General features: G+C 38.2%; 1 protein-coding gene across 3 annotated transcripts in view; it reads right to left on the bottom strand.

Annotated features, from left to right (window-relative positions):
- The window catches only part of ubr2 (ubiquitin protein ligase E3 component n-recognin 2), a 39,766-nt gene extending 24,972 nt beyond the window's left edge, over positions 1–14,794 (bottom strand). For all 3 annotated transcript variants that reach the window (XM_057341597.1, XM_057341595.1, XM_057341598.1), the window contains exons 1-3: positions 14,668–14,794; positions 4,537–4,796; positions 3,504–3,582 (exon numbers count right to left, since the gene is read on the bottom strand). In XM_057341597.1, the coding sequence (XP_057197580.1) occupies positions 3,504–3,582; positions 4,537–4,796; positions 14,668–14,751 (423 nt within the window). In that variant the 5' untranslated portion in view covers positions 14,752–14,794. The remainder of the gene's footprint in view (positions 1–3,503; positions 3,583–4,536; positions 4,797–14,667) is intronic.
- Positions 14,795–14,972: the final 178 nt, after the last annotated feature.

The raw sequence follows: 14,972 nt of genomic DNA, 5'->3' as shown, positions 1-14,972 counted from the left end.
AATGAAAAATATGTTCAAAATTAAGAATACCAAGGGCTCAGACAAAAACTTTGCCCAAAATCCATGGTTACTACACGTTTACTAAGGCAACGCCATGGTAAACAGTGAGGAAAGTTCAATGCTCAGAAAGAATATGCACTGTTGAATATGCTCCACTTGATGAAGTTGCTCTTTACAATGAAACCATTTATCCTCGGCGTGGCAGTCTTTTAAAGGGAAAGTAAACCTTTCCTCTTTGTTTAGGACTATCTGAAGATCCGCCGCACATGTGCAGCGTGACATCGCTCAACCGCGCTGTAAAATCAACATATTTGATGAAGAAACTTGCTGTTTTGTTGTGCTATTATTAGGGGGCTTGAGCAGATCATGTGAAATCGAGCGCTCTGCGCGAGGATGTGATCACATAATGAGTTGCCGCGGGATAAACTGTACCCGTCTTTACTTTCGTACATAGTACGTTATCAGAGAACATTTGTTTAAGATATTAATCGGATCATTTAAAAGTAGACACTTCAAGCTTTCTGTAGACATATGTTTGATGTTTCTATAGACCCCTTTCTCGCCGACGTCACGGCTCTAGCTGGAGGCAAAAAAAAAGGGAAAACTGGAGGAGGCCAATACAAACCAGCACAGATTCGGCTACATAAGGAGTTTAAAATATCATCTTGTTGTGTTGTTTAGTGCCACAATCGACAGAAAACAGTCTCCAATTTGATATTTGAACACATACCTGCTGCCACTGCCAAACAAAAACACTGACGACCGCTGCAGTTAAACACAATAAAACTAGCGGACTGAACCGAAACGATCATCACAAATGCTCGCATTTCACTTCATAACACTTAAGATTAAAAAGCTACTGTCTTTTGTTGTGTGGATTATGATTTGGGTATGTGTCTAAAAATATCTCACGTATGCCCAAATCAGAAACTGGGGAACAATGTTATTTTTCACGTAAGTTAGCGTTAGCTTTTGAACTCATAGGGTATGCTCGCTAACTTTCTTAGTCTTACAACTAGCAACTATCGGCCAGAAACTAAACATAAGGAAACTGTTTGTCATCTCTTTTTCTTTAGTTGTCACAAGTGCATTAGTATAAAGGGAGAGGGAACAGTGAGAAGGCTCATGTTATGTGTCAGGTTTGTGTTCAAGTAAATGCATTTGCTAACGTTTGCAATTGTTAGTACACGCAGCAGCTTTAGATTTATACGCTCTCGGGTTATCTTTACTACACACGCTTGGTTTCTCTGTCTGGTAGGTGTAATAGGTGTAGATGTCAGGCCTTAACTGGAGGTAATCCTGTCAGTTCGTCCCTGGATCCATTGAGTGAGCGCGTACAGGTCGGCCAGGTTCATGACGTTAAAGTTAACTTTTTCAAAAACAATCGCGGCCCTAGACAGTGAGTGACCTTAAATGTTCAAACTTAATCAGATTTTTTCTAGTCATTGTCAAAAAGCAAGCAAACAAAACGTGCTACCTAGCATTAGAAATGCGGTCAGTGGGATCTTTCTGCCTCCAGCTAAGCTCCACCCACAAAAACGTGTCACAATGTTTACTAACAGTAAAGTCACAATGATGAGTTTTTGTGGAGTTTTAAAGATGGGGTAACATGCTATTTCATGCATTCTGACTTCTTTACACTGTTAAACGTGCTGGCTTCTCATGCTTAACATGGTCAACTTGTTAAAAAACGAGTTGGACGTAAGACGTACTATTTCTGTGCACGATACACTCCCCCAGCACTCCAACTTGTTTCGGAAAGTTTTTTATACGTCTGGATCCATTTCGTAACAGGGATCTTATTCCTTTAATTGACCATTCTCCCAAAAAAGCACACCCCGCGTCATTCACCGAGCGAAAGACCACACCACGCGCTAGCGTGAGAGAAAGAGCATGCCAACAAAAGAGCACACCCATCACTGCTGCAACACTCGGCTGACGGAAGTTCAGCTGTGTATGTTTGCTCACAAAATTTCAGTGATGAATGTTATATATACGATGGATATAACACTGGATTTGAAGATCGTTTGAAACTGATAGCGCTAACAAATGCCGGACATGAACTGCATGCGGTAAGTCAAACTAAGTCATATGTCTGTGTTTTGTTGGCAATCGGCGCGTACGTGCATAATGTAAACAACACAAAGGCATAATGCGATGATGTATTGTGTGCTCGTGCTGTAGTTCCGTAGACGCTGTCAGCCTCCAGCAGCTCGTCTTTTTCCAGAAATAATCATACAGCTGTATCTCTTTTTTATAAATTTGATCAAACTAAATACTCTTCAAAGATGCGACGTATGCAATACTACTGTATAGGTACTCAAGATTAATATGAAATTTGCAGAAACTGTGTGTGTTACCCCATCTTTAATCTGTTTTAATGCTGCGACACGTGTTTCTGAATGTTTATGTGTAATAAGTCGTGAAAGTAACTCAAAATATATATTAACGACGATAATCGGCCAGGCCGATAATCGGTCGACCGCTAATTGCATTACATACGCATTAACCTGTTCTAAGAGCCAATTTTATTGGATATATGAGCTTGGCTTCCCTCCTGCTCCAACAAGAGCTCAACTAAAATACTACAGTTCTTATAATAGTTCCTTTAGAAATTATCAAATGTGGCTGTGGATGTCTTCAGAACTCTTCCGAGTCAGAGATAAAGATGAAATAACAAATTAAACACCAGCTCATTAATTCAGCACAGATAACAGCAGGTCCTTGTAAGGTACAAAAACAGCACTATAAATTATACTCCTACTAGTCACAAGCCATAATGACCAGCCTCCCTGACACAGAGTCAGGGACAAAATTTCAACCCAGAGTTTCTTAGCAGGAAGAAGTTGCATACAGCACATGATCCACGTGGCACTGTTGCGTCAAACTCCTACTGCTCCACACCCACCAACGCTTAAAAGGGTCATATGACACGGCTAAAACGAATATTATAGTTTGTTTTAGATGTAATGCAATGTGTACAGGATTTAAGGTTCAAAAACACTGTATTTTCCACATACCGCGCATGTTTGTATCTACTCTTTGCCCCGCCTCTCTTTTTTACAAAGCTCATCGCTCTGAAAAGCGAGGTGTGCTATGATTGACCAGTTAACCAGTGCGTAGTGATTGGTAGAATACTGCAAGCGTGTGACAGAAATGTAACGCCACTTACCATATTTGGAACATCAGGTTCCAGCGCAATTGTACTGACAGGTACGCCCACCTTACTTGCGTATACATTTAGGCGGTCTTAGTCAAATCATACCACAAACTGAAGTAGATTTGTGGGGGTGTGTTTACACGAGGTGTTTCAGGCGGGTCTGGGTGAGCATTCGCTTTTAGATAGAATGCATCTTTTGTTCCCACACTTTAATTTTTGCAATTTTACGTGTCTAGTACATGCATGGGCAACTTCTAAGTCACAGAAAAACACGTATTCGATCCATAGGACCCCTTTAATAACATTAAAGTAAAATGTCTATGGTGTGCTTGTTTACTCTTACCCTGTAGCGGTGCTCTTTGTGAACGCTGCCCAGGAAGCACTGCATACACAACACGCAGGTCGGGTCGGCCGCACAATCTCTGAAGAGGAATCAAATTATGACAGTCACACAAACCTATCAAGAAAAAAAATTCATTCAATAGCCTTTTTGCTTTGCTGTGGTATCAAGTTTAAAAATTTAATTGAAAGGTCCAGCATATGAAATTAAGATGCATTTAGCGGCATCTAGCGGTGAAGTTGTGAATTGCAACCAACGGCTAGCTCCACCCCTCTCCCTTTTGAAGCACTATGGTGGCTGACAAGAGTGCCAAGATCGTCACGTTTTCGCTTCTTTGCCGAAAGAAATTTTGGAAAAGCGTTCTGTAGAGCAGTTTGTCCGTTTAGTGCTACTGTAGAAACAACATGGTGAATTTCATGTAAGGGGGCTCAAGGTGTATGCAGATAGAAATAGCTCATTCTAAGGTAATAAAAACATAACACTTCATTATGTAAGGTCTTTATACACCTCTGAACACATAGTTATGTATATTATATGCATTTCTACTAATCAAAAAAATTACACACTGGATCTTCATTTAAATCTAATTGTGTTGGCATTAGATTCAAATGCCAAGAAAAGTTTCTAGGCAGTACACAGGAAGTCAGATCACTAGTCTGAAACCGAGCCAGAGGCACATTACATGACAGGATAAAGAAAATGACCTGCATGCACACTTAGGATGCAAAACATCCCTCATACAGCATTGGAATCAGACAGATCAGATTCTAATCTCAATATAAAACCACTGTGATAATGCAAGATATGTGCGAGCCCCTTCATGTTTCTTAAAGAGCAGAGTGTTCGAGTACACATTCCAGTCACCTTTGGCCTATAAGCCAGCTTACAGTCATCTTGACTTAAGGACTTAACCAACAAACCTGACCTAATTCACCTCTCCAGACATCCAGCAACTGCAGAAGTCCTGTAAACTCACACAAGCCCAGTCAAAATTGAGAACTATTCAAGATGTAGCATACATAAGAAAACCCTCTACCTGCATGAATACGTTGGCTCTCCAACTTTGAAAACATGGCCGCAGAGCTGTGAGGGCTGGTTGCTCTGTTCCAGTTTGGCCAAGCCTGTGGTGGGCTCTTCCCCGCACAGATACCACTCCATCGGGGACTGAAGCAGCAGCTGTGCCAGCAGATCCTCATTCTGAGGGTTCAGGTTAGGTCCCAGGCAGTAAATCTTGGGCACATAGCAGGCCAAATGCTGGTACACCTCTTTGGGCAGGTTGTCTACCTGTAGCCATTTCTGTGGATAGATGGGTAAAATTAGACAAAAACTTTTCATCCAGAGTCATGAATACTAGATAGCCAGCCTTGTATTTGTGTTCTTTTATTAGTCTTAGGTCAATTATAATCTTTTAATTACATCTTATCTACCGTAACCAGTAAAAGTAACTACACAGAATCTAAAACTAGGGCTGTAACAATTACCGGCCTTATGATAAACCACAATAAAAACGTCCAACGGTTAGTAATATCATGCCATATTTTAGTTATCATTAAACCGTACCAACTTATCGTTACTAACGGTAAATACTGTCCAGCGTCAGCCAAAGTTAGCAACAGTAAAACAGAGGAGGCGCATTATGAAACGCGGGTTTTGTCAGGAGTAGTGTTGCATGATACACCGGCACTAGAAAAGTACCGCGATACCCGTTAAAACAATACCAATTTCTCATTTATTTGGTACCGGTACTTTAATGACGTGCGCGTTTCAGAGAAAACGCATCCTTAAATGCGTCCATTTGCGGCAGCCGTATGTGTGTGCGCATGTGCTCATCTGAAAAAATAAACAGATATCTGGTTTTGTATAAATAAGATTTGTGACTCAGACAGTGGCCAGAGATTCACTGTTTCCAGTAATGCTCTTCCTAAAATGAGATGTTTTCATCTCATTTTCATCCATAGCGCTCTCTTCAGTCAGTGGAAGCATACAACTTTCTTTCCTCGTACTTGCGCTGCAGATTTCGGGGTGATGACGAAATGAAAGTCATGGCGGCAAACATAAGTGCCTTTTCCATCTGTTCATGGCTTGTCAGTGAAGCAGATGCGCAAAGGGGCATTATAGCCGAGTCGAGGCGTGTGGCAAAGTGAAGAAGAAGTCTGTCTGTGCAAAATCTGCGGACCAAAAGAGCAAACATGATCAGCTTGGCAAAAGCATTTCACCAACAGACATCCCGACCCATTTAAAGAACTTCAAGAGTGACAGGTAGCGTATGTGAATGATAACAATAGCCTGAATAATGCTTTAGGATTTATTTTGTGACGAGGCAAACACTACCAGCATTGATAACGCTTTATAACTAGGTTCCATTTCTAAAAATTTGTTAGCTAACATGACTAACTAATAATGGGTAATCAATTTAAAATATTAACAGTTGTATTTGTTAACATTTATCAATGAACTAATATGAAACTAGTATTTATGTAGATTAATTTAAGTTCAAACAGTTTATTTTCTCGTTTCAACTTAGTAGACAGCAGCAAACACTGAGACAGGTACACGTTTATGACTGTATCATAGATTGACACCTGACACTCATATGTAGGTCTGTGTGGTGACATGTTATTTTTAAATAAGGGGAAGACATGCTCAAAAAGCAAGGCAGGAACACAGTGTAAGTTGTAAGAGTAAAAAATAAAATAACAGAATTATGTTATGTTTCATCATTTTTTATTTAATTACTTCCTGTATGTTCTTTTTGCATGATATCGATTTAGTATTGGTATTGGTAAATAGGCATTGAAATACGTTTCTTTAGGTATTGTATCGAAGTCAAAAATTTGGTATCGTGACAACACTAGTCAAGAGTGCATAATAAACAAGCAAAATAATATGTTATTGATTTGAGACATGTTCATCCTCGTCTGCTCCCGTTTATTTGTGGTCACAGGGCTTTTAGTCCAAAAATGTGCGTATTGGGGGAATTATAGATATACTGAAACACGTTTACTTCATATTTCATTAGACAGAAGATTTTAAGCACCGTCCAACTCTCGCTGCGTCCGAAATCGCCTACCTCCATACAATATAGTAGGCGAAAATGAATCATGAATAGTCATGAATAGTATGTCCGAAACCTCAGTATGCAAAAACAGTAAGCGAGAAATACCCGGATGGTCTACTACTTCCGCCGAGATTCGAGAGTGTGAAACGGATGGACACTTCTCTATCCCATGATGCCACGGGAGCTGAGCAACGGTCAAATTTCAAAAGTAAATCAAATAAATGTAGTGGAAAACTTTAAGGGTGACGTCCGTTTTTAATGTAAGTGCCAATAAATGAATTTCTTGTGACTAAATTATGTTTTTATCAACGCTCACGTATAGGTTGTTATTAATACGTCATAGGTCAAAGAGCATACGGGTCACATAACCATAAAACATTTCAGATGCATCAAGTCCGAAATGTATTCATACTACTCCCACTCATCCTATATAGAACGTACTGTTTTAACGGCCGATAGGTAGGTACTTAAATTCAGTACGTACTGTCACAGTATGCGATTTCGGACGCAGCGTCTGTTTCTTTGGCGATTGCTCTTATGACTGCAGGTGTCTCCTGGGTCCTAAAGTACACCCGATTACTCAACGCATGCAGACAGATGATTTTCGGATTTGTGTTGCGTTTAAATAAATGTCTGATTTACTTAAGGTTGTGTTCAACCAAAACAGGAGAAACTTTTACCTAATGGCCCCATTGTGCCAGAATTAATATTAAAGGGTAAATATTACAATGACGTTCAAATTACATTTCATGCAGTTTCCTTCTTTTAAATTCTAATAAAACAGAAATATTACTTATCGGACCAAAGACACGTGAGCAGAATATTTCGGATTATAACCTGCAAATTGAAGGCTGCAGTGTTACTCCAACAAATACAGTTAAAGACCTCGGCGTTATATTAGACAGCAAACTGTCATTTAAAAATCACATCTCAAATGTCACAAAAACAGCCTTCTTCCACCTAAAGTCCTATTCGCACAGGATTAGTATTATCTGGGGACCTCTGGTCATTTGTAATAATCGCAGAGATTGAAGCAGAACAGTTATTTTAAATTTAAGATGCAGTATAACAAACAAAATTTCACAAAAATAGCTGTAAATAGAGACTGCAATCATTTTCATATAAAAATCACCTTTTATATGAAGATGTTAAATTTAGGGCTGCAACTAACAATTATATTTTGATAATCGATTAGTTTGACGATTATTATTTTCGATTAATCAGATAAAATGTAATTACATCTTTTGCTTATAATAAGTAAATCAGATATGGGAAAAGTATACACAACTGAACTCATTAGCCTTCTCCCAAAATGTTACTCCATAATTAACACACCTGGTGAGTTGATTCAGGTGTGTCATATTAGAAGCAACTGACAATAGTCTCTCCCAAACGTGGGAGCGAGGGCCAAGGAAATATTTTTTTTGTGCCATGAAAAGTGAGATATTTGTCATTCAAATGTAGTGAAGTGCAGTAAAAAGTAAACAGAAAAAGTAACACTTAAGTACAAATACTCAAAAAGTGTACTTAAGTACAGTACTCAAGTAAATGTACTTAGTTACCCACCTCTGAACTAAATAAACCACCAAATCAGGGTATTTAGCCTATTATGTACTTTGCAAAGTGCAAACGCCACAAATTGGGTTTTACTAATATAATCTTTAATTTTGTCATTTAAAACACTTTTCCCCATTAACGTAAATGAATGTTCAGTGCATGCGTAAATATGAAATAAAAAAAAATCGATTCACAGCTTTTGAGAATCGATATTGAATTGATCCGTATTTACTCTTTAATGTTATTTATAAGATTTTTATGACAACAAAAAGTACTTTTAACAAGTCACAACAATACAAAACTTGGTATCAGCACTTTTTGGACATTTCCAGCACATTTTAATAGGGGTGGGAATCATTTGGTCCCTCACGATTAGATTCAGAATCGATTCTTGACGTACTAATTTGCGCTCAGAGTCAGACTAATGTTGGCACTTTCACTTCTAGTCTTTGAACTGTCACATACTGTATTTTAATACAACTGCGTGCCCAATAAAGCCATTCTCATTGACATTTTTTGTTGTCAGACATTAAAAAAAGTAGGGCTGAACGATTAATCGAAATCGAATCGCAATCGCGATGTGAGACGTTGCGATTTGCTAATCGCAAGAGGCTGCGATGTGGAAACGATGTGAAATATAGGAAACGCTTTGAGTGGCATTCTTGCTAACCAACAGAGTGAGCGCACCTCCGTTATGCCTAATCAAAAAAAAAAACAGAAAGCGGGAGAGAGAGAGTGTGTGTTATTACGGCCAATTCAGAAGACCGCACACACAGCCTGTGTTATACTCGCTCTCTTCCCCGCGTTGCGCGTCTTGCGGACGAGCCGTTTAAACTTGACGCGCACACATAGCCAGTTTCATACTCGCTCGTCTCGTGGACGAGCCGTTTAAACTTGATGCACACACATAGCCTGTTTCATACTCGGGCGACTCTTCCCCGTGTTGCGCGTCTAGCGGACGAGCCGTTTAAACTTGATGCACACACATAGCCTGTTTCATACTCGCGCGATTCTTCCCCGCGTTGCGCGTCTCGCGGACGAGCCTTTTAAACTTGATGCGCACACATAGCCTGTTTCATACTCACGCGACTCTTCCCCACGTTGCGCGTCTAGCGGACGAGCCGTTTAAACTTGATGCGCACACATAGCCTGTGTCATACTCGCGCGACTCTTCCCCGCGTTGCGCGTCTCGCGGACGAGCAGTTTAAACTTAATGCGCACACATAGCCTTTTTCATACTCGCGCGACTCTTCCCCGCGTTGCGCGTCTCGCGGACGAGCCGTTTAAACTTGATGCACACACATAGCCTGTTTCATACTCGCACGTCTCTGCGCGTCTCTGCGCACGCGCGCACCCTGTGTCAACTCACGCCTAGGTTTCAAACAAATGTAAATTCTATCTAACTGTTTTGCTAATTTCACTTGGATGAAACTAAACATTCAGCACATTTTCTACTAGTTTTAAAAAATCCCACATACTCAAAAAATAATAAATCAGCCTATGTAACCTATGAACTATTATAATAATTCACTAACACAATAGAAAATGTTATGGATTTAAGGGTTACAATGGGAGTTGTATTTGTTTTAATGGAAACTATAATAGTGTACACTGGTATTTGGATTCTATTGGTGTGATGTAATCTTGAAGCTGGGAACCAATTGAACAACAGTAAGCCCGATTTGAATAATGCACAAAACACACTACAAAAATGAATTTTGTAATGGTTTTAATGGAAACAATTAGAATTTCTGTAATGTTTTTTTTTGTTGTTTTCTTTCAGCAGGGTAATTATACCCATACTGTGCTCCACACAACAATATTGAGCTGAGGCTTGAATTAGAAAAGTTATAATCGCAAATCAAATCGCAATCGCAATGTCTGTCAAAAAAATCGCAATTAGATATTTTCCCCAAATCGCACAGCCCTAAAAAAAAGTATTTAATAGTTATTAAACGTGATTCAGTAGTGCAACATGTTAAACGGCATCACGGTATTATATTTACTTTTACTAACATTTAAAAATATATATTTTTGAAATTTGTTAATCGATTTGAATCGCTAGAAGACTGAATCAGGATAAATTTGTGAATCGATTTTATTCTCCCACCCCTACATTTGAACAAAACCGTGATAATACCGATAAGCGCAATAATTCTGTCCACTATAACAGTGATGTGAAATTTACATACTCAGGGCTTGACATTAAGCATTGTCATGTGGTTGTCCTTCGGACAAGTAAATTTGTCATTCACTTGTCCGAGTACAAAAATTACTTGTCCAACGATAAAAAATTATATTTCATTTGAATTCTCAATATAATTGTTTTGGATTTAGATTGGTCAAGTTTGCTTCTAAGCATTTTAACTATTGTGTCCGCTTTGGCCACCTGAATTTGGTTATAGGCCTACTCTCCGTGACTGCTATAAAACAAAGGCAAGCAGTAATTATTATTAGTGTTAAGGCTGCAAGTTAACTTTTTTTGCACACAGCACTGGTGCTACAATGGTTTAAAGTTTAGTAGCACAGGCCAAACAGTAGGAGCACAAGTAAATCGTCTGTTATCATCATAAAAAAAAAGTGCAAGTGCAGTTCATCATAAATACGCAGGTAAATGACAAATGACATTATTGTTACATACAGATGGATAAAATAGGGCCATATCATTTTTAGTTGACCTAAATTAGTTTAAATATTTCTAAGTTCTGTGTTTTTCATTTTTTACTGTACAATAGTGGTATATTTGTCCACATAAATTACTGTAGTATACTATAGTATTTACTATAGTAAACTGCAGTAAAATTCTAAGATACAATAGTGTAACTATAGTATACAGTGTTTATCAATTCACTACAAGGGCACTACAATTTTCAATAGCAAATACTATAGTACACTACACTACACTGGCAGTGTTCAGTTTAACGGGACTTTTATTTTGACGGGTCTTAGGGAAGACGCTTGAGTTTTTGAGTTTTTGCCGATAGCTTCACTCAAACAGTAAAACCTTAGGAATAAAAACTCTCAGAGCGACTCTGGAGACATGTCCTCATACAGTGCAGACGCAGATAAATACTCGACCATCACTCGTGTTGTATGTTAAACTGTGCACATAATTCACTCAGACACGCAGAACAGCCAGATGACATTTAAATAACAGGATTCCGCGTCCGCATCTAACGTTAGTTAACGTACATGGACTTGGTGCAGTGCGCTATTGATTATTGTCACACACAAACAAGCACACCAACGACACACAAACACACAGCTCTGTCTAATGCACGTATTCTTATTATTCTACATGTATGTCGCACTGTTGTTATTTCTTTTCAAGTTACTTGTCCGGTCGGGCAAGTAAAATTCTCTTTCACTTGCCCATACAAAACATTCACTTGTCCCGGACAAGCGTTAATGTCGAGCCCTGATACTGTTACAACTCTATCTAAAACAAACCTATTTAATGGAATTTGGCAGGGTAAATAGGTCATGTGGACAAAGGTCAGGCCAGAACAGGAATAGTAGTGCTCAGGAATTCTTTAACTGTATTCCTTGTTTTTTTGTGCAGTCTTAACTAGTGGTCGACCGATATAGTGTTTTTAATGGTCGATGCAGATATTGAGAAAGCAATGTGGCCGATAGGCTGATATAAGAAATGTAATTATAGTAAATGAGTACAAAAAATTTGTAAAAGTAAATTAACATTTATTTTGCATAATATTTATGCAATATTCTCATAATTGTACAACATTTAATGAGGTAACACTTCAATATTGACGATAAGTGCAGCTTTTTTGTTTAACTGTTTTACTGCTTTTTTAATCCAACAGAAGATTATAGAGAAAGTGTATAATTAATGACAAAAACAGAATGTAATTCATTAATATTAATATACAGTTACTGTACAAATAAATCACATTAAGTTATTTTACTCAGTATGTTTCTCTTTCTTAAATTAGGTCAAAGTAAAAAAAATGATACTTGACTAATAAAGATTTGTCTGTTTTTCTGTTTTGTCTCTGTGAAAACACAAAACCACGACAAAAAGCACAGCCTATATATTTGCTAAATTAGTGGCATGTAGCTTAGCATCAAAACAGAACAGACAAAAATGTACACTCCAGTCCACACATTAAGTTATCGTGGACAGTTAAATGCGGTGGATATTAAATAAAAATATATAGGAATGCAAAAGTATTATTACTTAACATACAGTGTACGTGTCTCTTTCTCGTTCACCTCACACACGATATAGCCACACAGCTCTCATCACGGGATAAGAGTGACGGGTTCCTGACTGTGGGGGGAAATAGCGTCTTGTTTGTAAGTTACCCAAAACTAACCGGTCGCGGGATTTGTCACTGTTCGTGAGGTAAAATGTTTTCCGTTTGTTTTAATTATATTTGTGTCCCCAGTTGAAGTTACTGCTGGGCTGCGGTTATGACACCTAACCGAACTGTATGAATAAGATTTTGCTGCATGCCGGAGTGTTAACTGTTACACAAAACAAAAAGTCACGTTAAAAAGGGAATGATGATTGGTTATTTAAACAATCCTATTAAACCATGTGGCATCACAGACACACACCTGTAACTACTGTACACAACAGTTTATTTCAATATAAATTTTAATATCAATTCTGCAAGTTGCCAATCATATTTTTACTTGGCAGGCAACTGTAAACAACTAAAACTTCATTAAACTTGTGTTGACTTCACATTATGCACTGTATATTTGCACTGTAAATGTAAATAAAGAAAAACTGAATATTCATGTCAGTTTACACATTTATGTCATAAAATTGTACAGTTATACAATACTTCTCAAAAAATCCTTATTAACTCTTTTAATTTTTAATATGAACGTTCATTTATTTACAACCTCCTGCATCATTCAAAGCAGTTCACTTTTTTCAGTTTAATTTCAGGGCTGTGAGCAATATGAACTCCCCGGGGGAGGTGTATTAGATTCCTGTCCCTAAAAATGATTCCTGGAGTGGAATGATCTGGAAAAACAGGAAGCACAATGCACTGGCTGATGCTGTAATGACACAGAACCTCACTGAGCCAGCAGGTCTGTACCTCCAAACTTCCAAACTGGTTTATCAATCACTCAAGAGACTTTTAATTGTAAAACTGGATTAAAGGAGACAAGCCATTAAGCCACTGTGTTTATACAGGGTTAATAAATGTCTTAGAAAATCTCTCACAAAGAGACATTTGTTGTATAAAATTAGGCACTGTATAAAGGAAATAGGGCAATTACAATATTATTTAATAGAGAATTTATTTTTGTTTAAAAAAAAGTAAAAGGTATTTGGCTGTATATATTTATGCTTTCTTAAGCTTTTAAAGGAAATCATGCACTGCAAACATCACAAACAATAAAAGGGAATTGTGTAAGAGGAGCTTTTCTTTCTAGAAATTTATTTTTTACATGGCCTAGCTTAGGTCAATAAGCAGGTATAAACCAATTTCATAACACTATATTTTAAAATTTTTAAGTAACACATTGCGCTAAAGGAAAAACAGGTGGAAGTTGGCACTCTTTGTTTCTATAGTGCATATAGTACATCTCTATAGTGACCCACTAACCTGGATTTTGTGATAAAGCATATAGTTATAGTTTAAAAAAATCTGACCGCATTTATTGACCAAAACTTAAAAAGGATCCAGGTTATATTGCACGTGCAGTTTAGTTTGCCTGTCTAACAGATCATTTACAGCCAGACCATATAAACCACACAGATTTAGGTCTTGACTGTGGTTTTCAAATAACCAACATCTAGGCTACATTGATAAAAACAAACCATTTTTATTAAATTTGCATGTATTTAATATTGGTAAGCCAACACAAACCAAGCTGCCAAGATAAAAAAAAACATATACAAAGCTAGAATATATATTTTATGTCTGGAAACCCCAGCCAAGTAACGTTTTAATAATAACAAGCAACAATAGCAATACCACAGTGAACTGATATTATTCAGCCGGATAAACCAGAAATACAGTTCACATGGATGCTTTTACAGCAGGACACACTTCCGAGTGTGATTTTATTACACAATTACCCGATTATATACAATTCTGCTTGACAGAATCGATTTATATTGACTGCCAAATGAGCTGTCCAAATTACTTCATCAATACACGAACAAACACCTGCATAAACTACACAAAGATGAACAAAGCAGACAGTGTTGTTTTTGAGAAGCCTGCGGTAAAAACAACTGAAAAACAAACAAATCTATTTAAAGCATTTTCGTTGACACTCTAAAGCGGAAAAACTACACAATAAATTACGCTTGAATGAATCTCGGAGTTATATTTTAAAACAAGTATGCAAATCGAGTGTCAGGTGTGTGTTACGGAGCTTGAGGTATTACCATCTCACTGGCTAGCTGCTAGCGCGTTAGCAAGACAAAACTGAGCAAAACAACCCGAGCTGAGGAGTGAGAAAAACACAAAATTCACAGCGCCCGCATAATAAATCGCCACCGACGGTACACGGTTCAACAGAAGAGACACTTTCGATAGCGTTTATAAAGCTGTCGCCTACCGCAGCTGTGTCCTTTGCGGAGAAATTGAGGAATTCGCTACACAGAACGGACGGTACTTCACGATCATTCTCGGCCGCCGCCATCTTTACTTCAGTGGCCAACAGCAGAGACGGAAGCGGAAATCAGGCGCTCGCCCCACATCCGTCAGGGAACTGGGGGGAACTTTTCCGCTGACTAATGGAAAAGTGTCCCTGCCTTTGTCAAGGTGACAGCCCACTCTCCTCTCACATGTGCTTGACCAGAGCATGTGTGGTGTTGCAAAACGTTTATTGCTTGTGTATGAAGAGATTACGCTGATTTTAAG

This window comes from Triplophysa rosa, linkage group LG9 (assembly GCF_024868665.1).
Source record: "Triplophysa rosa linkage group LG9, Trosa_1v2, whole genome shotgun sequence".
Classification (NCBI taxonomy): Eukaryota; Metazoa; Chordata; class Actinopteri; order Cypriniformes; family Nemacheilidae; genus Triplophysa; species Triplophysa rosa.
This window is presented reverse-complemented; position numbering and strand designations above follow the sequence as displayed.